Raw genomic sequence first — 21,952 nt, 5'->3', positions numbered from 1 at the left:
GCTGAGTCTCTGGGTTTAATTCTGAAGAGGAAAGGTCTAGGATAACATCAAAAAAGGCTATCATAGTGTAAGCAAGGATTAAAAGCACAGATTCCTTGCCTACACACACATGGCATATAAAGGGCTTGGAGCAGCCTCACAAAGGGGTCCCTGGCTCCCCCATTAACCTGCTCATCCTCCTGTGGTCAGAAAATTAATGCCGTGGCTCTTCTGACCCACCACAGCTTTGTCCTGGTCCTTGAACACCTGTAATGGTCATGCACCCGATATTCTGCTGGGGGGAGAGCCCTTAATAGGTGGCTGTCACACTGGTGCAGCATTACATCAGCCAAAAAGGCCACCAAGAGGCATCTCCTCCGCCGAGAGGTTTCCATCTCTCTGTATAGGCATGTTGTGGGGGTTTCTCCTTTGTTTTCCCAGCCTGTCCTGATGGATTTTATGGACTGGAGTGCCAGCAAGCCTGCGACTGCCTCAACGGTGCCCGCTGCGACCATGTAACAGGGCAGTGCTACTGTGCCCCCGGATGGGATGGGCCCCGCTGCGGCCAGGGTAGGGGTCCCTGTGTCTGGGGTGGGGTGGAGTGGGGAAGGAGCAGCCCCAGCACCCTGAGGTCTGGGGGTCTGTTCCGCCGTGTGAAGTTAATTCTGTGTGGCAGGAAAGTGTCCAAAGAGAGGGGCTGGGGGGGCTGAACACGTTGTTGAATGCAGTGAGAGCTTAAGCATCCTGCAGAACAGATTCCAAACGGACAGAAGGATGTGACAGTGATGACAAGAACAGCGTCCCTGTTTGGACATCAGCCACCTGTAGATTACAGCACCATAAAACCCAGCTTATGCAGGCACTGCACCAGTGTTGGTTCCCCTCCCAGACACGGGCATTTGGGATGGTTGGGAAGAGCCTGCCTGCTGTCATTCCTGCCCGCTAACAGCCCTGCCTGCTTCTGCTTCCATGAAGCGTGCCCGGAGAACAGGTATGGCCAGAACTGCAGCCGGACCTGCCAGTGTCTCAACAACGCGACCTGCAGCCACGTCAGCGGCCGCTGCCTCTGCGCAGCCGGCTGGATGGGACCCACGTGCCAGCAAGGTAAAACACCTCGTGGTCACTTCCCAACCCAGGCTGCTGCTTCCCCTGCCAGCGCACGGAAAAAAACGTTTCTCTGGGGGCTGGAGCTTTCAATGAGCAGGACTACAACAAAGCAGAGGCAGTGCAACAGCAAGGGCAGACTGCAAGCGAGATCACACTTAGCTGGGCAGCCCTCCTGGCTTATTCACTGAGAGACAAGCCAAGAGGTTTCCGGCTCCAAGAGCACCAGAAACCGCAGTTTCATAGCGGCACATAGGGAAGCAGCTTTGCCATCTGAGCATCCAGACACCAAGTCAGTGATGCCTTTAGGCTCAGCTCAGGGAAACCGCATTCATGTGCTGAGATGGCTCTATTTCTCTGCCAAGCACTGGCATTGTCTGCGGGGAGGAGAGGAGGATGTTCTGCAACTTAGACCAAAAGCGTTGGCTACCAAATGAGCGTCTTTTCTGGCTGCTGAACTCACCCAACCTCTTTTATTGTGGGTACTTGCCACCACCAGAGCTAAGGAGGCTCTAAAGGGATGAGGCACCAGTTCCATGTGCCATCACTGCCTTAAGCACCTGTGCTGCTTAAAACACCAAATGTCCTCATGTGGGCAGCTTGGCAGCTCAGGGGGCTCATAGGCTCCTCTCCCTGCCTCTCACTGCAAGCTCCAACCACTTCCTTTTAGAGCAGGCTGTTTGCCTTTGGAGGCGTTTTCTGACGGGGATGTTTGCCTGCTTTTCCCTCAGCGTGCCCGGCAGGTTCCTATGGGAAGAACTGCCGCCAGCGCTGCCTCTGCCGGCACGGTGGCACCTGTGACCCTGCCACGGGGCTCTGTGCTTGCCCCGCAGGGTGGACAGGGCTGGCCTGCGAGCAGGGTGAGTACCGGTGCGTTGGCATCGCTTACAGGTGGGCTCTGGCACAAACCTGCCCCGTTTTGGACCTGGTTTCCATCGGAGGCTGGGGGTGATGTGCGGTGCGCACCCACGAGCGCGGTGATGGGGCGGTGGGCGTCTGGGTGGTGTTTTACTGTGTGCCCCCCCCCCCAGAGTGTGCCCAGGGCCAGCACGGGCCCGACTGCCAGCAGCGCTGTGAGTGCCACCATGGAGGGCTCTGCGACCGCCGCACCGGGCTCTGCGCCTGCCAGCCCGGCTGGACCGGAGAGAGCTGCGAGAGCCGTGAGTGGGGCACGGGGCCAGGATGGGCACCGTGTGCTGCAGCAGTGCAGCATCAGAGCTGCATCACTGCCCTGGTGCTGCATCACTGCCCTGGTGCTGCATCAGAGCTGCATCACTGCCCTGGTGCTGCATCACTGCCCTGGTGCTGCATCAGTAATGCATCACTGCCCTGGTGCTGCATCAGAGCTGCATTACTTTGCATCAGAGCGGAACACTGCAGAGAGGGCTTGTGGCTGCTGTGATTCCAGCTCTATGCCCTGGCTTTGCTCACCTGAAAGCTGTCCTGAATGTGCACACAGGGGTCACACAGCAGCCTGCAATGGTGCTGGGGGTGAGGGTTAGGGTTAGGGGCAGATCCCCAGAGGCACAGCCCCCAGGCTCCAAGCAGGGACACACGGCAGGGACGACACTTCCTCTGTCCCATTCAGTTTAAGAGTAACAAAGGATCATCTTTCCATTCCTTCTTCTACACTTTACTGATTATACAGGCCCTAAATCCCTGGCTTCAGTCTGAAGGCCCAGCAAATAATTACATCTGTCATTCGGCAGGCTGCTGTGCTCACCTTATCTTTAAATGTAACACATACCCTGGCAATCCCTTTACTATGAGGAAGTGTTGAAATGGCTATTGGCCTTACTAAGAGGAGCAACAGCAGCTTCATCAAGTATCAGCACATCAAGAAGAGCTTCACAAGCTTCTTCCCTTTCAGGGGTCATGACACCTCAGCCTGGCATATTCCTTATATTGCGGTGTAAAAGGCATGTCCTAATGCAGTGCTGTTGCTTGTCTGGCATAAGGGAGCTGCCCACTGCAGCTGCAGCTGCCGTCAGCCTCATCAAAGGCTCTCAGTTTTCCTGCCCGGCCATGCCCCAGCTTCCAGAGGTTGCAGATGGTGTTGGTGCCAGCCAAGGGCAAGCAACCACATCCTCCCCTCACAGTCATGTCACACGCTTCCGAAACCCAGAACCCAGCAGCGAGGTCCCTTGCAATGAGGCAGCGTGAAGCTGCTGGGTTGGACATTACAAAGGATGGGCATTGGGGGGGTTTGGCTCCAAGTGTCCCTGTGTTTGGCCATCACACCCTGGGGGCCTTCCCTGCCTCCCCCTTCCCGCAGCTGCTTGCACTGAGCTCACCCACAGGTTCACTTTCAGCATTTCTTTCAGCATCAATTACTTAAAAACCCACCCACAAATGCAGAAATTACACATTTGGGTTATTTTAATGCAAGAATCACCCCCTTGGCTTCCCAGAGCCGTACTGCGAACTGTATGTGCCAATACCTGCCTAGCTGTGTGCAGGGAGCAGCCACCTCCCGCCACAGCTACATGTACAAACCCATCCCTTGCGTGGCCGAGCAGCCTGTTTGGACGCGGACTCACTGAGTTTGCTGCATTCATTCACGAGGCAGAAGTGAAAACGAGCTTCCTGGATTCTGCTCCTGCAGCGCTCACTTCTGCCCGGTGCCGGTACTGCACACACATTGCTCTGCCGCTGCGCTACAAACCAGGGGCTTCTACAGCAGGAAAAGCAGCACACCGCAATGGTGATTCAAACACACCGTGCTGGCACCAAGCTCCCATTGGACAGTGCCAGGAATAACACTTCCACAAACATGTAGTGCAGTTGAACAGAGACTTTCACACTGAACTGGTGACCGTGAGCGTTATGCTTCACACCCATATACCCTGAGCGGGTTTGACTGGTGATGCTGCACCAGAGAGGGACGGCAGTGCCCACGCAGGTTGGCTGGTGCTGCCCATCACCACCAAACCAGAGAAGAGCTGTTGGTTCCTGCCGCAGTACTTGCTATAATAATACAACGGCATAGCATAATATAATGCCTTTGCTGGTGGCAGATGTCACTGGTCTTGTCACAGCACCACGATGGCTTGGCAGGGTTGAAAGGGACAGGAATCAAGTGTGTGCCTGCAGAAACTGCAGTGAAAAAAGACCTACATCCCCTTTTCTTTGGGTAATTTGTCTCCTCTCCCATGTTTGCATCCCTGCAGCTTGTCCAGAGGGGCTGTTTGGGGCACGCTGTGAAGAGCACTGTGACTGTGGGGACAATGTGACTTGCCATCACGTTACTGGCGCTTGCAATTGCCCCCGCGGCTGGAGGGGCCGGCGCTGTGAGAAAGGTGAGGCGGCAGCATCCCTTCAAGCAGAGCCACACACCTCCCAGCTCCAACCCCTGCCACGGGCAGGGACCCCTTCCACTGGAGCAGCTTGCTCCAAGCCCCTGTGTCCAACCTGGCCTTGAACACTGCCAGGGACGGGGCAGCCACAACAGAATCCCTTTGCTTGTTTTCCCACAGCCTGCCTGCCGGGATCCTTCGGGAAGGGCTGTGCCAGCCGCTGCGCCTGCCCCCGGGGAGCGCCCTGCGATCACATCACGGGCCGGTGCGGCTGCCCGCCGGGATTCACGGGCTCTGCATGTGAAAAGGGTATGGAGATGGGAGTGATGGGCTCTTCCAGCCGCACTGACGGGCTCTGGGACAGGATGGGTCAAGGGACTGCTGCAGAAAATAGAGGAGGAAAACAGGAAAAACAAGGAAAAAATACCCCAAGAGCGAGCGGTGCCAAGGAGCAGCTCTCATCTTGGCAGCTGGGTGCATGCCTGCACAATGTTAGCAACACAGAGGGAGCCAAGTGGGAAATCAGAGCTATGTATTTATCCAGAGGATTAGCAATAAATCAGTATTAAAATGAGCTCCTGTGGGTATGAGCAAGTCTGGAAGGGCCAGAGGCATGTGAGCACATTCCTTACCCAGAGAACAGGGGTGTATTTGCCATGTCTGTGTGTGTGGGGATGGCAGCTTGTAGGATTATGAGGGTAGGTCAGGCCAGCATTGCAAAAGGCAGATAATGCCTTTAAGTACTCAGGTTTCTTTTCAATCCAAGTCTTTCCTGGAGTCAAGGGACGATTTGCATGTGGGTCGCTTCACTTTTTGGTTGGCAAAGGACTCTCACTGTCTAAAGGGCTTCAAAATCCTGGCTTAAAATGAAAAGGGGGGAAAAGCCTTGCAGAGAGGGGTGGGATAGCCGTGCTGTGTGAGCTCAGTGCCCTCTCTCCTGACAGCCTGCCTGCCAGGGACCTTCGGTGAGGGCTGCAGCCAGATGTGCCAGTGTGCCGGAGCCACCCAGGAGTGCCACCCGGTCACCGGGGCCTGCATCTGTGCCCCCGGCTTCCACGGCCCCACCTGCGAGCTGGGTGAGTCCTCTCCATCGCTCTGCTGCTTCACGGACCCTTTGCTTTGTCCTGAAAGCTCGGTGCCGGTGCTGAGCCATCACCCTCGGCACAGGGATGGCACTGGGGTGACCGCCGGAGCAGCCGCAGCCTGGGGAGCACGGCTCACTGCTGCGGCCCCAAGCACAGGCTCTGCTGGGTTGCCTGTCCTGGTGTCTTGCCGTGCTTGCCTTTGTCCTCATTGGCATGGCCGAGGTCTCCTCCCGCTCTGTTCTTAGCCATTGCTCAGCTCTTGCAGCTTGGGAGCTGAGTGCATCCGGGCAAGTGTTCACTTGCTGCCTTGTCCAAGCCTGGTCCTGCGCACAGACGAGAGGCTCTGACCTCTGCAGTGCCCCTCGCTGACTAATGGCGAGTAGGAGTTAATGAAACCAAAACATCATCCTCATCTGTGCTCAGGCTGGGGATTTCCTTCGGAATTGGAGGAAAATTTCCCAGCGACATCTTCAGCAGGGAGGTTCTGCACGTTCCAAAGCTGCTTGGGGTTGTTGCTTGTTTGCCTTGAGGCTGCTTAGGAATGGTTTGTTTGGCTCTGTTTGGAATGGGAGAAGCTGTCGCATTCCTGCGCTTTGGTGCGTGCCACCGGGAGGGCAGAGGCACCTGAGCATGGCTTGCAGGAGCCCGTGGTGTCTGGGTCACATCTGGCACAAGCAGCTCTGGAAAGGATGCGTGTGTGTGAGCTGCTGTAGCTGGGTTCCTCGTGACTGCTTTGGAGCAGCTCAAAGTGGATCAGAACCCTGTTGACTGTGCCAGCCTGGCACAAACCCGCCTCCAGCAGAGCCGCCTGCTTCCCCTTGGATGAAGTGCGTGTGTGAAGGCACGTGGTGGGCTTTTCCAGGGTGTTTTTCCAGGTTGTCATCCTTTTATCCGCTCTGTTCCTTTAACCCGCAGAGTGCTCCCCCGGCTGGTACGGCCGGAACTGCGACAGGGCTTGCGGGTGCGGGAACGGGGCCCCGTGTGACCCTGCCACGGGGATGTGCCACTGCCCCGCGGGCTACATCGGCGCTGACTGCGGCATCGGTGAGTGCCCGGCTCAGCCGGGATGAGCTCACGGGAGGTGAATGGTCATGGCTGCAAACCCTGCACTCAGCCGGGCTGCCAGCCCTGCCCCGCTCCACCAGCCGGAGAGCAGCTCCTCGTGGCACGTTACGCCCTGCGCTGTCCCCGTGGCTGTACTCACATTCCATTGGGAAGTCTGTGTGTGACCAAAGCAGCTCAAGGTTTCCCTCCCTCCAGGATGTCCCGCTGGTCGCTACGGCAAGGACTGTGCGGGGGTGTGCTCCTGTGGGGAAGGTGCTACCTGTCACCCCATCACCGGTGACTGCGTTTGCCCACCGGGAAGAACTGGTCCCACCTGTGAGCAAGGTAAATGTCACCAGCACACACAGGTCCTGGGTGGGAGCCGATTTCCTTACCCGGGGAGCTCTGCTTGTGCTGGGGTGCTCCTGTGTGAAGTGCTCTGTGTGCCTCTGGTCCCCAGGCTGTGAGAAGCACCGGTTCGGGGTGGGCTGCCAGCAGACCTGCTCCTGCCGCAACGGGGGCCTGTGCCATGCAGCCAATGGCTCCTGCTCATGTGCGCCCGGGTGGACCGGGGAGTCCTGCGAGTCAGGTAACCCTGACTTCAATGCATGGGCCCAGTAACTGAGCCCACTCAGTCTGTTCCACAGTGGGTGCAGTTCCCATTGTCCCCGCCTGTGCCTGTTCTGCCTTACCCCATCACATCCCTCTGAAGCACAGAAGGGATCAGGGATGCCTCACTGCATCTTCCCTGCAGAATGCCCACCGGGATCATACGGTGCCAACTGCCAGCTCCGCTGTTCCTGCCTGCACAACGCCTCCTGCGACCCGGGGACCGGGGCCTGCCACTGCCCCGCAGGGCACTACGGGCCCCTCTGCGAGCACAGTGAGTTGTGGCAGCAGAAACGCCTCTGCCTTTGCAAGGGGTGCTGCTTTCTAGGGCTCTTCCAGAGAGCCGGACCGTAGGACCAAGCTGTGACCCGCTGCAGTCACACACATGGCTGTGTGCAGCACTGGGCTCTTCTCTTACCAGTGTTCACAGGGAATCACACCCAGGTAGCAGAATAGTCACAGACAAGGTAATTTCTATTCTCTGTTCTGTTCACTATATGGAGGTGCCTTTCCAAGGCAGCTGAACATGCACATCACCGCTGCACGTCTTACAGTTGTGTATCCAAAAGAGAGCTGCATACGTGTGGGTTCTGCTCCAAGAGAAAGGCTCACTGCTTCTCTCTGGTGGGCTGATGGAGGCTTTGCTGCAGAGTTAAGTACAGCTGAGCCTGGGTTCACCCCAGCCATGCTTTAACGAGCTCTCCATCCGGCTCCATCCCAGGTTGTCCCCCGGGTTTCCATGGGGCGGGCTGCCGGGAGCACTGCGACTGTGCGCACGGAGCAGGCTGTGACCCCGTCACCGGTCGCTGCCGGTGTCCCGCTGGGCTCCATGGCGAGCGCTGCCAGACAGGTACCCGTCCTCCTGCCGGGAACAGGCGGGATCCCGAGGTGGGATCTCGTGCTGCATGTGCTGTATCTCACCTCCCAAAACAGGCTGCAAGGAGGGAATGTACGGCGAGGGGTGCCAGCAGCTCTGTGACTGCATCGGCGACGCGTCCTGCGACCCGGCCACGGGGCACTGCCTGTGCCCCCCAGGGAAAACTGGCCTCAAGTGCGGCTCAGGTGAGTTGAAGCAGTGCTCAGAAAGGTGGAAAAGATGACCCAGTCCTAAAGTGGATGCAAACCCCTCCTGTTGGAGCTAAATGCTCATGGAAGGGGGCTTTCTCTTTTTGTGTGTGTCCCCCAAAGTAGTGAGAGGGCATCTCAACAGTGATCACCTTGCCAGCCTCTATTTGTAGTCAGATCTGAATACAAATGCTCCCCCAGCCTCCAGTGTCCTCGTATTTAGAGCCAAAAGGCTGAGGATCAAACGCAGGAGGAACACCTTGTCAGCCTGGGGGTGCCCTGTGCCACCAGAGCTCAAGAGCAGGCGGGGGGAAAGGCAAAATCTCTGCCTTCCCTTGCACTCGGGCTCCCCCACAGCGGGAGGTGCCTGCGCCCAGCAGCAGCATCAGGCTGAGCCCCAGAGCCCAGCACCTCCCTGCTCCTCCCCAGACTGCCGACCGACCGAGTATGGCCCCGGCTGCAGCCTGCCCTGCCAGTGTGCCCCCAGCAGCTCCTACTGCAACGCTCGCAACGGCCAGTGCCTCTGCCTGCATGGGTACACGGGACCGACCTGTCGGGAAGGTAACGTGTGGGTGCAGCACCACAGTGAGTACCGCTGAATGGGGGGGACCCGAATGCAGAGCCTGCTGCAGAGGAGGAGGGGTGCGGTGGGACCCGTGCTTGGGCTGCAGCTCGTGGCCTGGTGGCTTGGTTGTGGGAGCAGTTTTAGCTCAACTAAAACCAGCCACACAGTGTAGCACTTCCCAATGCCCTGCCCTAACCACGGCTGACCCCACTGGCTTGGAGTGAGTCCCCTGCGGGTGCTGGGATGCTGGATGGATATATGCCTTGCTTTGCAGGTGGTACCCCCCGTCTGCCATCGACCGAGCACCCCACCTCAGTCCCAGGTCAGTAACCAACCAACAAGTGGTCTCTTGCAGACTGGGGTGAGGGCAGCAACCTAAACCTGCTGCTCCAAGGTGCAGCAGCAGAGCCTGGCTGCGAGCAGTGGTGCTGGGGGTCAGCCTTGAGCATCTCCCCTCCGAGATGCAGACACAGCCAACAAACAGTGCCTGACCCAGCCCGGTTTGCCTTTCAGCAGTGAAGCCCACCGGCTCATCTCCATCCCAGGGTGGGCTCTGGCCAGGGGAGCACTAGGGCCTGCAGCCACCTCCCGCGCTGTGGCCAAGCGGCCACCTGAAGAGTCAGTGACCTATTGAATGAACTTGTTTACAAGCCGCGTCCTGACAGCCCAAGCTGCTGCTTTTGGAGTTGTCTGAGCCAGGTCGGAGCACCGAGTGTCACCAGTTCCACCACGATGGCACGTGCAGGGCTCCCCGTCACGCACACCGACACCGGCAGACACCAGCAGGAACAGCTCAGAAGCCATTGCTTCTCATAAGCAGACTTTGATAGCTTCTGGCAAATTGCTGCCCTTCTCTTTTGGGTGCTGTTCTTGGGGAGGGGACTGAAATTATGGCCCAAACCAGGTACTTCTGCAGCCATACTTACGGGAAGCTGTGCACTGGTGGTGTCAGGACTGACGGCTGAAGACGCCCAGCTCTCCTTGGGATCGTGCCTCCTGCAGAAGGGCCACCTCCCCTGGATCTTTAAATCTGAATTTGCAATGGTCTCTTACTGCAAGTTATTGGAGGTGTTGGGCTCTGGCCCTTGCCCACAGCTCTGCAGAGCTGGTGCCTGCAGCGTGACCCACCCCACCAGTCCTGCAGCAGGCAGTGCCATCCTCACCGAGGTGCAGCCCCCTCTTTCTGAGCTTTCAGGGGGGCAGGAGCCTGTCTTTCATACCAGGAGTGCGCCATCCCATGACGTTTGCTCCAGTGAAAAAGAAGCCCAAATTAAGTGTGATAATCCAAGATACGCTGTGGGTAGACACAAACCTCTTGCCTGGCCCAGTAAATGCAGAACCCTACTTGAATGCTCTCACCCCAACCCAGGACGTGTTATTTTGGTGTTTCCAGCACTGGGAAGGGGATGGAGGTGGGAACAGCGGCTGGATCGTGGCTCAGTGGGGAACATGGAGCCACAGCAAAGCCTCGGCTGCCACCTGCAGCAACCAGGAACACAAGAGCCCAGCACGGCCCCAACTGCTTCCTCGATTTGCACAAAGCCCTGGGGAGCAGAGCCCCAGAGCTGCCCATGGCAGCAGACACCAGCTCTGCGAAGGGGACGGGCTCTCCCCAGCCAGCACCTCTGCCTCTGCCGCCGCTGCTGCAGCCCAGCCCTGCCCGGGCACTCGGCCTTTAAGTTATTGCCACAGGGGCCAACTGAAACTAATAAAAGGATTGTTTCTTTTCCGACGGGATTGATTTTGATCTGTACAGAACTTGTCAGGTTGGGCGAATTCCGGTCTAGTTTTATTTCTTCCTTAACAGTATTTTTTGCGTTCGATGTCACTGTTGTGAAGAAATGATGTTAATATAAGGACGTGGTGAAGGACCAAACCGGTGTCATTAAGGTTGGGTGGTGAACGATCGGTACCCAGGGAGGAGGAAGAGTTTGTGCGTGTGCCAAACGCCCCTGCCCCCTGCTCCAGACCATCCCTCCTTCGGTGACCTCTGCCTGGAGGCGGCCGGGGCAGAGCACCCAGGTTTCCGTGGGCTCCCTGGGCAGCAGCGAGCGCCAGCCCCGCGCCGAGCACCCGCGCCGGGCTCTGCAGGGCCAGCAGGGAGCCGGCTGATGGCAACCGAGGGCACCGCGTCCCACCGGGCACCCGCAGGGGCAGGGAAGGGCTCTGCCTCCACGGAGCTGCTCCAGGAGAGCACGGACCCGTCCCTGGCCTTAACCATGGGGATGGATCCGTCCTGTCCTGTCCCAGCACAAGGGCCTGAGCTGCACCTGTGGCTGGGAATAAATCATCCGTCTGAGGAACTCTGTACCTGTATTTTTATATCATGATTTGTTCTCCTGTTCATATTTCTTAATACAGTGTTTGCCTATCTCTTTCCATGTAGCCAGTGTTGCACTGTTGGATCCCACCTCTTCTATTTAGAACTGATGAAAAAACTGAATTCTTCCACAGTTAAGAGAAATAAACAGAAAGCCTCACTTAATCTTGATTGACCTTGTCTCTCTCAGTCAGTTGCACCTGGCACAGCAGGTTTTAGGCAGCGATTCTGAAGGATGGTTCCTGAGATGTGTGTATGTGGAGAACAAGCAGAGGTTGGAAGGATGCTGCCTCCAGAAGGATGCTTTCCTGTTAGAGCTGACTGAGGAAACCTGGCTCCTTGGTGTTGATGTGTCATCTCCATCACCTCTAACAGGTCAAACACAGGGAGCCATGGATGCTGCCCCCATTGCACACAGGTCCCTTTTGGACAAGGAAAACACGCATTGCATTGGGATCCTTTAACAGTTTAATGAAAATAGACCTGTTACAGCAACGCTGCCCCTCTGAATCCAAACCCAGGCAGTGCCCAGAGCTGCCTTACCCCAAAAATGCAGCCACTGTTTCCCACCCCAAAGGCCCTACAGTGTTAAACATCCATGGAAAACCCAGATTCAAACAGCTCAGCTGGGACAAGAGACACCCCCTGCCTCAGCCCGCTTCGTTAACCACGTTATCAGTGCTAATTCTGGGGGGAGAAGGGGAGCAGAGGGGACTGCTCTGCCTTGTCAAGGCTGAGGTTCAACCCTCTGTGACCATGTCCTGCTCCTGCAGGACTGAGTCCCCAGGTTCAGCTGTGATCTATGGCATCGCTCCCCTTTGTGCTCCAGGCTCATCATACAGCAGGGCTTGCCAATTGCTTCCCAGTGCCCAGAGCATCCTATTTCTGGCCAGAGCTGGCTCCCTGAGAACAACTCTTGACTGCACCAGCCTCTGCTGCCTGCTAGGTGAGTGGCTGAAAGGCGGTGGCACTGCTCAGCCTGCAGGGTCAGAGCCAAGAATAACTGGGAAGGAAATGGGGGGGAAGGAAGAAAATGGGGAATCATGAGAAAAAAAACAAGTCAAGGACTAGCTGAGGGTACGGATTGAAGGTCCTGAAGCTTCTGGGTTCAGGTGTGCTCCCTCGGCCCCAGCTCTTCCCATGCCAGGTGCACAGCACTGCCAGCGGGCACCGGCCCAGGCGTCAGCAGGGATGGAGACGGCAGCACGAGCTCCTTCACAGCGCCCCGAGCACAGCCGCAGCCTTTTCAACTCCAGCCAAGCCCTGGGCTGCCTCCTGGAGCCTGTTCCAGGTCATTAATATCAGCGCTGGGCAGCAGCGCCCGCCTGCCAGGTCTCACATTCATCAGCTGCTGCCACAGCCGCTACCCGGCCCGGTCCTGAGCAACCAGAATTGCTGCCGGTGGCTGCTCAAGACAAATGAGCCCAAGGACAAAGGCTCCCCCGCTCCCTGCTCGCTCTGGGCCCGGTCCACAGAGGTTTGAAGGCCCCTGCGCCGCGTCCCACGGAGGCACCTTCGCTGGGCTGGCAGCTACACGTCGGTCTCGAGGCGCAGCCGCTCCATGCGGCGCACGTTGCACTCCACGGCGGCGCGGCTGGTGATCCGCCGAGCGCAGGCCTGCGGGAACCAGCCCCTCTCCCCATCCCGGAGCCGCTCCCCCCAGCACCAGCCTAGGGGAGAGCAGAGCCGGTCACACAGCGAGGAACGGCTGTGGCTGCTGGGGGTGCTGGGAGGGCTGCATCACCCCCCCGGCCCGTCCCATGGAGGTGCCGGCTGGGGGCATCCAGGGAAAGCTTTGCACAGGAGGAGTTTTGATTTACTGCTGCTATGGGGCTGGCTTCTCACTTCTGAGGTCTCTGCTGCTGGCTGCCAGACACAGCCTGCGCACAGGAGGCACTGCTAACGCAGTAGCCACCTGTAGCAGTGCCACCCTCATCAGCCGCCAGGGACCCACCATCATCCACTGGGACAAGGCAGCAGGCAGCAACACGGACCCCACCAACAGCCACAGGCTCCTGGAAGCTTCTGGCAACTGCTATAACCCCGCTCCACTGGGATCACTGAAGCTGTTCCCCCTCCCATAGCTCCACCTAAGGCAAACCCTCCCCAGCCACAGCTCCCTGCCCGCTGGCACTCACCGTCCTCTCCCCCCAGCACCAGGACGACGTCCGCCTGCTGCAGAGAGATCTCGTCCGCCTGCTTAGCCAGGTAGGGCTGCGTTATCTCCACTTGGCTCAGATCTGCAGAGCACAGGGCAGCAGGGACCCAGGGAGAAGATGAGGCCAGGACCCACAGCCCCGCACCCCTGCTCCAGCCCAGCTTGGGTGCCCACCCCCTCAGGCTCCACAGCTCCATTCCCTCCTTGTCCCTGCCCCTCCAAGAACATAGGGAGGGGAAGCAAATCCCAACAGCCTGAGGCATCCCTGGAATTTCATTGTGCCTCGGAGGGAATGTATTTAAGGTTTATCGTGGCTGATAACTTCATGGGAGGCAATTCCTAAGGAGCAAGGCTTGGTATCCAAGTTCTCCTTTCCATCAACACACATCCTCGGCTCCTTCTCCAGCAGGAGCAGGTAAGAGCAGGGGAGAAACCCTGTGCCTGCAAATGCCCAGGCCCTGGCACAACCAGTACCTCCTTTAGGAGTTGTGTCCGGCTTCTCCTTTTCCCTGTGCATCAGCGCAGCGATCCACCGGGCACGGTCACTCCTGGCAGAGGGGAAATCCGTATCAAAGAGAGCCTTAGAGACAGCATCCGTGTTGCCAGCGATGGCTGGGAAATTCCCAGCAGGATAGAGGCTTTCAAGGGCAGTCCGACCGGACAATCATTTGATCAGAGCTTCAGTGTTCAGGTATTTTGGAAGCAGCACACACTGCTTGATTTGGACACAGGAAGCATTATATGGGAATTAGAAGGGAAATCTGAGAGACAGAAGCAGAACCAGGGAGAAACCCGCACACGTCCCCCTTTCGTGCGAGCAGGAAAAGGTGCAGAACTTCAGGGGGATTTCCAAGGACCCAGTTTATCCCACAAGCACTAAGGAGCGCCCTGTGGCATCCCACTCACAGTGTCTCTGCCGACAGCACGACCTCCTCCCGCCGGCCCTCGCTGTCCTTCTCCATCACCACCCGGAGCAGGAACCCCCCGGCCGTGCCGCGGGCTGTGCCGCCGCTCCCGGGCTTGCCGGGAGGAGGGGAAGGTGGATCCGTGCTCTCCATCTTCTCCACCGTGACCTGGTCCAGCGTGGCGTAGTTCAGGACAGAGTAGCTCTCCTCGCTGCGGCAAGGATGGGAGCGGAACCTCAGCCATGTGGATGCTGCCGGTGGGGACCGAGCTCCCTCCCCTGCTCAGAGCCCCGTGGGTGAAGATCGGCATCACTGAGGTGACTGCCACAGCCAGGACATGACCTGATGCTCGAGGGGGGACACGGCTCTGCAGGCTTGCGAGCCACCCACAAACATAAGCAAGGCCAAGAGCAGCAGAGCTGGCTGCTTCCCTTCCCGATCTCAATTGAAAGCCCAAGATACCCTTGAGATTTCCCTGCGTGCTGCTGGGGAAATGGAGATTTTAATCCCTTTCCAGGGAAAGGAACCACCCTGGACACCCACCTCTTCTTCTTGGTTATGATGAGGACGTCGTTGAACGAGAAGAGGTAGCAGAGCTTGCCGGCGCCCCGGCGGAAGATGCCGGCCTCCTCGGAGAGCAGCAGGTACAGCTCCCCCCGCTTCAGCAGCCAGCGGGACGCGGAAATCAGCGGGAACGGCTGAAAGGGATCCAGGGCAAGTGTGACTGCTGCCTGGCACACGGGCAAGCCTTCCTGGCAGGATTCCCAGCACAGGTCCCACACGCCTGGGACGGGCCCCTCTACCAGCACAGCCCGGATTTCCCCTTACCTTCCTCTTCCCGAATTCCAGCTGTTTCTGCAGGGTGTACATCTGCTCCGTCCTCTCCATAGCACGAGCGCCTTCATTGCAGTTCTTAACCAGCTGGAAACAGAACAGCACCACAAGGGTCATCCTGCACACCAGCACTGCTGGGTTGGGTGCTGCCCTGCCGCAGGCAGGAGAAACAGCCAAGCCCAAACACAGGGCTCAAGCCAGGTTTGGGGAAAGGCAGCTGGAGGTTCTCCTGCCATGAGATCTCCAGGAGAGAGGTGACACATTTGCTCAGCCTGGAGAAGAACCAAAGCAAAACCACACCAAAACTGAGCTTCACCAGGCAGCAGTACGAAGAGGAGGAGCTGATCATCGAAGAGAGGGGGTTAAGAGAGGAGGATGAACAATCAGACAGATGGAAGGCAGGACAGAAGCCTTCCACAGGCAAGTGCAGCATCACCACTGTTCACCCACCCCCAGGGTGGCTACCGAGTGCCCTGGCTCCTCTGCCATCCTGATCACGACGGTCCAGCGAGGACAAAGGATGGACCAAAGAGGAAAGGATGAGAAGAAGAAGGAAAAAACCAATATCAGGTAAAAAAGGTGAGCAAGGGAGATGTGAACACCCAGCAGCTATCGGAGAAGAGACATCTCAAGTGAACCGATGCAGGGAGGAACACTGAGTCCAGTACGGCAGGCTCATGCCCGGTGATGGAACGGGTCGCAGGGAGGAGAAAAGGTGGAGAGGTGGCAGCCGGGCCTCACCTTGCTGATGGCTTTCAGGGCTCTGGTGGCAGCTCCATAGGCTGCAGTGCACGCCTTCGTTTTCTGACAGACAGTCTAGAACGTCAAGGTAAGATGTTTTAGTGACAGTGCAAGACAGGACCTGCACATCGGCTGCTTCCCTGGGATGCTTGAGCTGCTCCCAGTGCTCAGCAAGCTGAAGAAGGGTGCAACACAGCCACCTCTTCAGAGGTGCCAGGCAATGCCACTGTGTGACTTACATCTAACAGCAGAGGAAGCCGGGTTACCCTCTGCATAGGGAGAATGAGAAATGAGATCATTGGCAGACCTCCACATTCTGGTTTCCTTTCAATTTGTTTCAAGGTCTCTTTAAATAAGGGGTTTGTGGCTCTGGAACAGGACAAGAAAGCTCCATTAGCTCTGCTCTTCAGTGTCAAGGTTTTCCAGTAGCTTTCCATGCAGGAGCAGTGCAGCACAGTGGAGGCACTGCCCTGCTGCTCAGCAGCAGCTGCATGAGCTCTGAGTGAAGAACAGACTGACCCATGAGTGGATGCTGGACAAGCACCTAGAGATGCTGCATCCACCAAAAGGCAAGTAAAGCCATAGAAGTATCAACAGCAGATACAAAATAGACCTGTACCACCAGTAGGATCTGAGGATGAGGAGCCTCTATGCATGTTCTAATGTACCACACAGGTACACTTATAGACACCTATAGTGCCCCCATTTATCCCCATCCTTCACCCTTCTTACAGCACAACACAGATCACATCCCAATCACCTGACACAGGCACACAGAGGTCGAGAACTTGAACTCTGCTCAGAAAGGAAACAGCCTTCCTTAGGGAAAAGGAAGAAAACACGGCTGAGGGAGCCACATGCAGTCCCTGGTACCATCTGCAGCCCTGTAGCAGCCCTGCAGCAGCCCTGCAGCCCAGAGACCCTGTGGAAGCAACTCCTTTGCAAGCCCGAGCACACAGCAGTACTCACAGCAGCCTCTGAAGTGTCCTCTGCTGGTAGACCTCGTTGGAGCAGTAGCTGACGTAGGGACTGAAGTGGTTCGAGGCGTGCTCTTCCACGATGTCACTGATGTCAGGAATGAGGAGGTGCTCCTGGTACCGCTTCTCCAAGTCTTCAAAGAACCTAAGAAGGGAATTGCAACCAACTGCACCACGTGACGGGTTAGGGCTTGACAAACTAATGTGTGCTCCACAATGTTCCCACTGCCACTTCCCCCGTTTTCCCAGATGGGACAAGGCTCTGGATCCCTTCTGCACAGCCCAGCTCCACTTGCCTCGTGCTGACCGTCAGGATGTCGCTGATGTTGGAGAAGAGGTGGTGGTGCTCTGTCTGGGTCATGGTCTCCTTCAACTCCTCCGACCTCATGAAGTGGCACACTAGGACGCTCAGGCTGTGCATGTAGGAGTACTCAGAGGTGATGATCTCAAACATTGCCTGAAAGAAAGCGGGGCAGTGAAGATGCAACAGCACAACCAAGGCAGTGAATTAGAACTTACTACATCATGTTTACATCCAGTTTGCATGAAGCCGCTGGAAACACTTTGCTCCAACAGTACAGCATTCCCTGTATCATCTCCTGCATTGCCTGGCCTACACCAATAACTTCAGTGTGGTTTGGGACCCTCAGTCAGTTATAACCTACAGCACTAAGATGTTTTCCCTTCCAGTGGCTATTTCCCATCAGCATCCAACAGAGTTGCCTCATCCCCACCACCACGAGCAGGCGAGTGCTTCAGTGCTGCCCAGTTCCAGAGGTACCAGCACCAGGGATCCTGCATGCAGGAGCTGAGCCCAGCCCTGCTTGGAGCTGAACCCTGCACGAGAGGGCCCGGACTCAGCCACACGCATCCCACCGGTGTTTACACTGCGCTACGGGCACTGCCGAGGGTCCTCTCACCTCCTGCCGCTTGCGCTCCTCGGGGGATATCCACTGCAGGATGCCCGCTTCCAGCACCTGCGGGGGAAGGCCGGGATGAGCAGCGAGGCCGGGACGAGCAGACCCTTCACCACCGAGCCGTGGTCCTTGCACGCCCTCTAGTGCGGTCTGAGGCTCTGCCCACCTCCTCACAACCCGCAGCATCACCCACCGGTTACAGCTGATGCTGCTCTGCAGCGTAAGCACGGAGGGGTTTGGTTGAAGGGACCTTAAAGCTCCTCCAGCTCCAACCCCTGCCACGAGCAGGGACCCCTTCCACTGGAGCAGCTTGCTCCAAGCCCCTGTGTCCAACCTGGCCTTGAGCACTGCCAGGGATGGGGCAGCCACAGCTTCTCTGGGCACCCTGTTTCCCCGGTACCCGCAGGACAACCTGCCTTCCCCCTCTCACAAGCACAACCACAGCAGCTCCACCAGCACCCCAGCAAGCCTGGACAGGACCCTGCGTGTCCCAGACAGGGCTGGACAGCCCCAGGCCATCCCATTGCAAAGACTGATGCTGCAGAACCATCCGCTCCCAGCTTGTTGGAGAGCGTTTAAATACACACATCACGAGGCACGGGCCCTACCTCCGGGAGCTGGCTCCAGGTCACTTGTGCTGGGCGATAGCTCTGCACCACGATAGCAGCACCCGCAGGGGACGGCTCCTCTGGGATGGATTCCTCCAGCAAGTCCTCGTCTGACTCATGGCTGACGGAGTTCAGGCCCCTCTCCCGGATTTCCTGGTACAGCCGGGGCTCTGCACAAGAAGAGGCACGAGGTCAGCGAAGCCTCTCCCAGCCCACGGCCTCCATTCCATCCACTGAGCGCTGTGAGCCAGGGCCGGCGCCAGCACGCCCAGGCTGGACTTTGCACAGCACCAGTGAACCAGCAGCTCCCACTGCCCGCAGGCTGCCCCGCGTTTGCCGAGCTGGGAGCGCTCCAGCAACTGGAACGTCATCATCCTCCAGGAGCAGGAAGCAGGGCCGCAGTGGTCTCCTGCTGGTGGGGAAATGGAGGCAAAGCAAGAGCCCCAGGCCAGGGACATGCAGCAGCGCAGGTGGCAAAGGGACCTGCAGTGATTCCAAGCGGTGCTGTGAGGCAGAGGGGATGCTGGATGCTCTGGGGAAGACGGGAGGGACGCAGCACTCACGGTCCTTGAAGGAGCCACCACGCTTCTGCACCCGCTTCCGCCCGAAGGTTCTCTGCAGGAGGAAGAAGAGGAGCAGACGCTGCAGCCCTGGGAAGCACCGAGCTCCTTTGGGAAAGTCACCGGCGCGGCCGCTCAGCAAACACCGCCCTGCTCTTTCGCTCTCGTTTTGTCCGAGCTCCTATTTGCCTTCCCCAAGTGACTCAGCTTTCACCCCGTGTTATCGGGGTCACCATCGAAACCCTTCAGTAGTGGCACCGCTGCCCTTCACGTCTGTGTCTCACGCCTGGACTTTGCCTGTACCGGAGTCTCCCTGTCCCCAGGCCTGCTTCACCCATGTCTGAGCACAAGCAGCCGCACACCCGACCAACCCCTCCCTGCAAACACCCTGCAGAAGCGCGGAGCAGCCGGCTCCTTCCCACGTCAGCTCTTCCCGGGGACCTGCAGCATCGGTTGGTGACAGGCAGGCTTCCCAGGGCAGGAGTCGTCACCAGGCGCAGGAGCCCGGCCAGCTCCACACCGGGCTCACAGCTCTGGAACCAACAGAAGCTGCAGGAAAGGGGCCCTGCAGACCCAGCAGCCGCTCAGCACCAGCACAAGATCAATCCCCACAGTCGGGTGCAGAACCCACCTTGCTCCTGCCGGGGCTGTGGGCAGGCAGGGCACTGCCCTCCTCGGACACAGGTTTCAGTGAGGAGACGGCGTTTGGTGGCCCCGGCTCCTTCATGGCCGCGCGGTAGGACATGTTCCTCAGGTTGCGCTTGAGGGCCCCCCCCCCGTCCTCCTCCTCCTCCTCTGCCTCCAGGGAGAGGCTGGGGACCGAAGCCCCCTTCGGGTCAGGGCTCAGCGGCTCCCTGCTCACCGCAGAGCTCTGGAGCCGGGCCGGGTTGTGCTTGGTCCTGGTGGACACGGCCAAGCTCTTGGGGATGAGCTGCTGGGTCCCCACCTTCAGCGCGGCCGGGCTGTCCGTGCTGAGGACGATGCGGCGCGGCTCGGCCGCGGGGGGGGAGCCCATCACCAGCAGGGAGGTGGCATCGGGCACCGTGGTGGAGCTGGGCCTCCCGGTGGGGCTGGGGGGCTCCGGGCGCACGGGGTGGCACCGGTACTCCAGGAGGAAGGCCTTGTCGTCCACAGAGCTGCCGGGAGGGCTCCGAGACATGGTGGTGGCACAGGGAACCCGAACACTGTAAGACAGAGAGACAGATGAGCACTTTCTAGTACTGCAGAGGGCATTTATGTGTCGCTCCCACAGGGAACCTCGCGATAGGCTCCTCTTTCCCGGGATGCTGTATGCAGACGGAGCCCATTCACACACACTCAGTGATGCTCTCACCACCCCTGCGCCTCTCCTGCAGCTCCCTGCCATGCAGAGCGGTGCAGGATGCGCCCAGGCCTTTCCCTTCCTGTTCGAGGTGCTGTGAAAGCCCCACGGGCGCCTCACCGCAAGCCTTGCGCTCCTCAAAGCTTGCTCCTGTCCCAGACCGCTCCGGGGAGCGGCTCCACACAACCAAAACCACCGGCCCCAGTCCCTGCAGCTCCTCATGGGGTGAAACTTCACTCGGCTCCTCCTGCACCACCCACTCCCCGCGCACCTACAGAGCAAACAGAGCCTCTCACCCCACTGCCTACCCCACTGCCTAGTCTGAGGTAAAACTAGGGTTTCATTCCTCTCGGCTGACACATTCTGTTCCACCTCCACCTCCGAGCAGGTCCTCCTCAAACGCCACAGACCAGGAAGCAGAAACCAAGACTCGAACACATTTCCCTGCATCAGCGAGTGGCAGAAGGACAGGACAGACCCAGCCACAAAAGCTCATTTGATCAAGATGCTGCTCCTCCGCCTGCCCCTGGCTGCGGGACACAGCCCTCACGGCCAGAGCTCCGCAAACCATCCCGGGAAAGCCTCGTGGCTCCCTTCACCCCCTCCCGAGGGCGAGTCCCACCTGAAGCACCCGGTAACGAGACACGGGCGCACCCGGTCCCAGCGGCGCTGCAGCCCCCCCCGGCCCGGCCCGGCCCCGCAGGGCACCGCGCAGGGGCTGGACCCCGCTTCCCGGAGCTTCACAGCCGCAGCGCGCACGGCCCCGCTGTGCCGGGAGCCGCCGGCCCCGTGCCCGCACCCGGGGGAGCCCCGGCCCCGGCCCCCGCGCTGGGACGGACCCAACCCCGGCACTCACCGCGCTCCCCTCCGCGGAAGAGGCGCTGCCGGCGCCGGGCCCCGCCTCCTCCTCCCGGGCCCGGCCGGGGCGGGGAGGCGGCGTTGGGGCCGGGTCCCGCTGGGGCTGCACCGCCCCTGCCCCGGAGCCCGCCCGCTCCGGAGCCCCGCGTCCCCCCCGCCCCGGTCCCACCGCAAACCCCGGCCCGGACCCGCGCCCCTCGGACCCGGCGGGGCGGGACGGGACCGCCCCAGGGAGGGACCGGGCAGTGCCGGCCCCTGCAGCCGGGGGCACCGGAGCTCGCCTGGGCTCCATGCGCGCGTCCCCGCAGCTGCGGGCTCAGAGCTCACCTCCATCTCCCTTCGGGCACGTTAAAGCCGTTCCCCTTTCCTGTCCCTCCATCCCTTGTCCAAAGCCCCCCTCCAGGGTTCCTGGAGCCCCTTTAGGCACTGGAGCCGTTCTAAGGTCTCCCCTTCAGGAGCCTTCCCCAAGGGAACGTTTCAGGCTCGCTTTGGCAGCTGGAGGCTGCAGAGGTCACACGCAGCCCCCGGGTCGCTCCGGTGCCACACGCTGCGCCGGGAGCTGCAGCCTCCGGGATTGGATCCGAGGTCAGGCTGCGGCCGCTCCCAGCGCTCAGCGCCTTCGCTGGGAACGGGCTTCCCGGTGACCTCCTCTTCTGCCCCTGCTCTGATTCCCCCCCGCCCTAAAAATGGAGCCTTTTTCTCGCTGGGACGTGGTGAATCTCAAGTGCTTTCTGGATGACAAAGTCCACTTGTCAGCAATACTCTGTTAAAAGACTGTTCCAGGCCCTGCCTGACAATCGCTCCATTATCAGAGCTTTCTTCTCCCATAGATTTTTCGCCTTTCCCTCCAGGGCTAATAAGGAGAAAGGCTGCAGCCGTCACGGAGAGGCAGAGGGTTTCTACTCAAGGATTCGGCTAAGACTGAGCCCCTTACACGGCAACCTCCAGGGAAGGGCCATTATGCTGTATGCAGGATACCATCATTTGATCACGATGAATGACTTTT

The 21,952-nt window shown here is 59.0% G+C and overlaps 2 protein-coding genes across 5 annotated transcripts in view; one reads left to right on the top strand and one right to left on the bottom strand.

Moving 5' to 3' along the window:
• The window catches only part of MEGF6 (multiple EGF like domains 6), a 76,964-nt gene extending 67,133 nt beyond the window's left edge, over positions 1 to 9,831 (top strand). For 3 of the 4 annotated variants that reach the window (XM_057418079.1, XM_057418063.1, XM_057418088.1), the window contains 16 exons: positions 421 to 549; positions 955 to 1,083; positions 1,815 to 1,943; positions 2,115 to 2,243; positions 4,254 to 4,382; positions 4,560 to 4,688; positions 5,324 to 5,455; positions 6,380 to 6,508; positions 6,725 to 6,853; positions 6,969 to 7,097; positions 7,263 to 7,391; positions 7,839 to 7,967; positions 8,051 to 8,179; positions 8,612 to 8,743; positions 9,022 to 9,069; positions 9,261 to 9,831. In XM_057418079.1, the coding sequence (XP_057274062.1) occupies positions 421 to 549; positions 955 to 1,083; positions 1,815 to 1,943; positions 2,115 to 2,243; positions 4,254 to 4,382; positions 4,560 to 4,688; positions 5,324 to 5,455; positions 6,380 to 6,508; positions 6,725 to 6,853; positions 6,969 to 7,097; positions 7,263 to 7,391; positions 7,839 to 7,967; positions 8,051 to 8,179; positions 8,612 to 8,743; positions 9,022 to 9,069; positions 9,261 to 9,319 (1,919 nt within the window). In that variant the 3' untranslated portion in view covers positions 9,320 to 9,831. Of the gene's footprint in view, positions 1 to 420; positions 550 to 954; positions 1,084 to 1,814; positions 1,944 to 2,114; positions 2,244 to 4,253; positions 4,383 to 4,559; positions 4,689 to 5,323; positions 5,456 to 6,379; positions 6,509 to 6,724; positions 6,854 to 6,968; positions 7,098 to 7,262; positions 7,392 to 7,838; positions 7,968 to 8,050; positions 8,180 to 8,611; positions 8,808 to 9,021; positions 9,070 to 9,260 lie in introns of those variants that run through there. The other variant, XM_057418071.1, reaches the window with a different exon arrangement.
• A 2,719-nt stretch (positions 9,832 to 12,550) lies between these two features.
• On the bottom strand, positions 12,551 to 21,011 carry ARHGEF16 (Rho guanine nucleotide exchange factor 16). Its single transcript, XM_057417440.1, has 15 exons — positions 20,945 to 21,011; positions 19,399 to 19,951; positions 18,771 to 18,822; positions 18,208 to 18,377; positions 17,603 to 17,659; positions 16,979 to 17,139; positions 16,675 to 16,827; positions 15,945 to 16,074; positions 15,706 to 15,780; positions 14,959 to 15,051; positions 14,674 to 14,828; positions 14,132 to 14,341; positions 13,700 to 13,773; positions 13,206 to 13,307; positions 12,551 to 12,737 (listed from the first exon to the last, which is right to left on the bottom strand). Exons 2-15 carry the CDS (start codon positions 19,924 to 19,926, stop codon positions 12,598 to 12,600), a joined length of 2,100 nt encoding a protein of 699 aa, XP_057273423.1. The 5' UTR covers positions 19,927 to 19,951; positions 20,945 to 21,011; the 3' UTR covers positions 12,551 to 12,597.
• Positions 21,012 to 21,952: the final 941 nt, after the last annotated feature.

The sequence above is a fragment of the Pezoporus wallicus genome, unplaced genomic scaffold, assembly GCF_028554395.1.
Source record: "Pezoporus wallicus isolate ANWC-B61680 ecotype Strahan unplaced genomic scaffold, APGP_CSIRO_Pwel_v1 contig_13766, whole genome shotgun sequence".
In the NCBI taxonomy this organism is placed as follows: Eukaryota; Metazoa; Chordata; class Aves; order Psittaciformes; family Psittacidae; genus Pezoporus; species Pezoporus wallicus.
The sequence above is the reverse complement of the archived record's forward strand: the minus strand, read 5'-3'. Positions and strand labels throughout refer to the sequence as shown.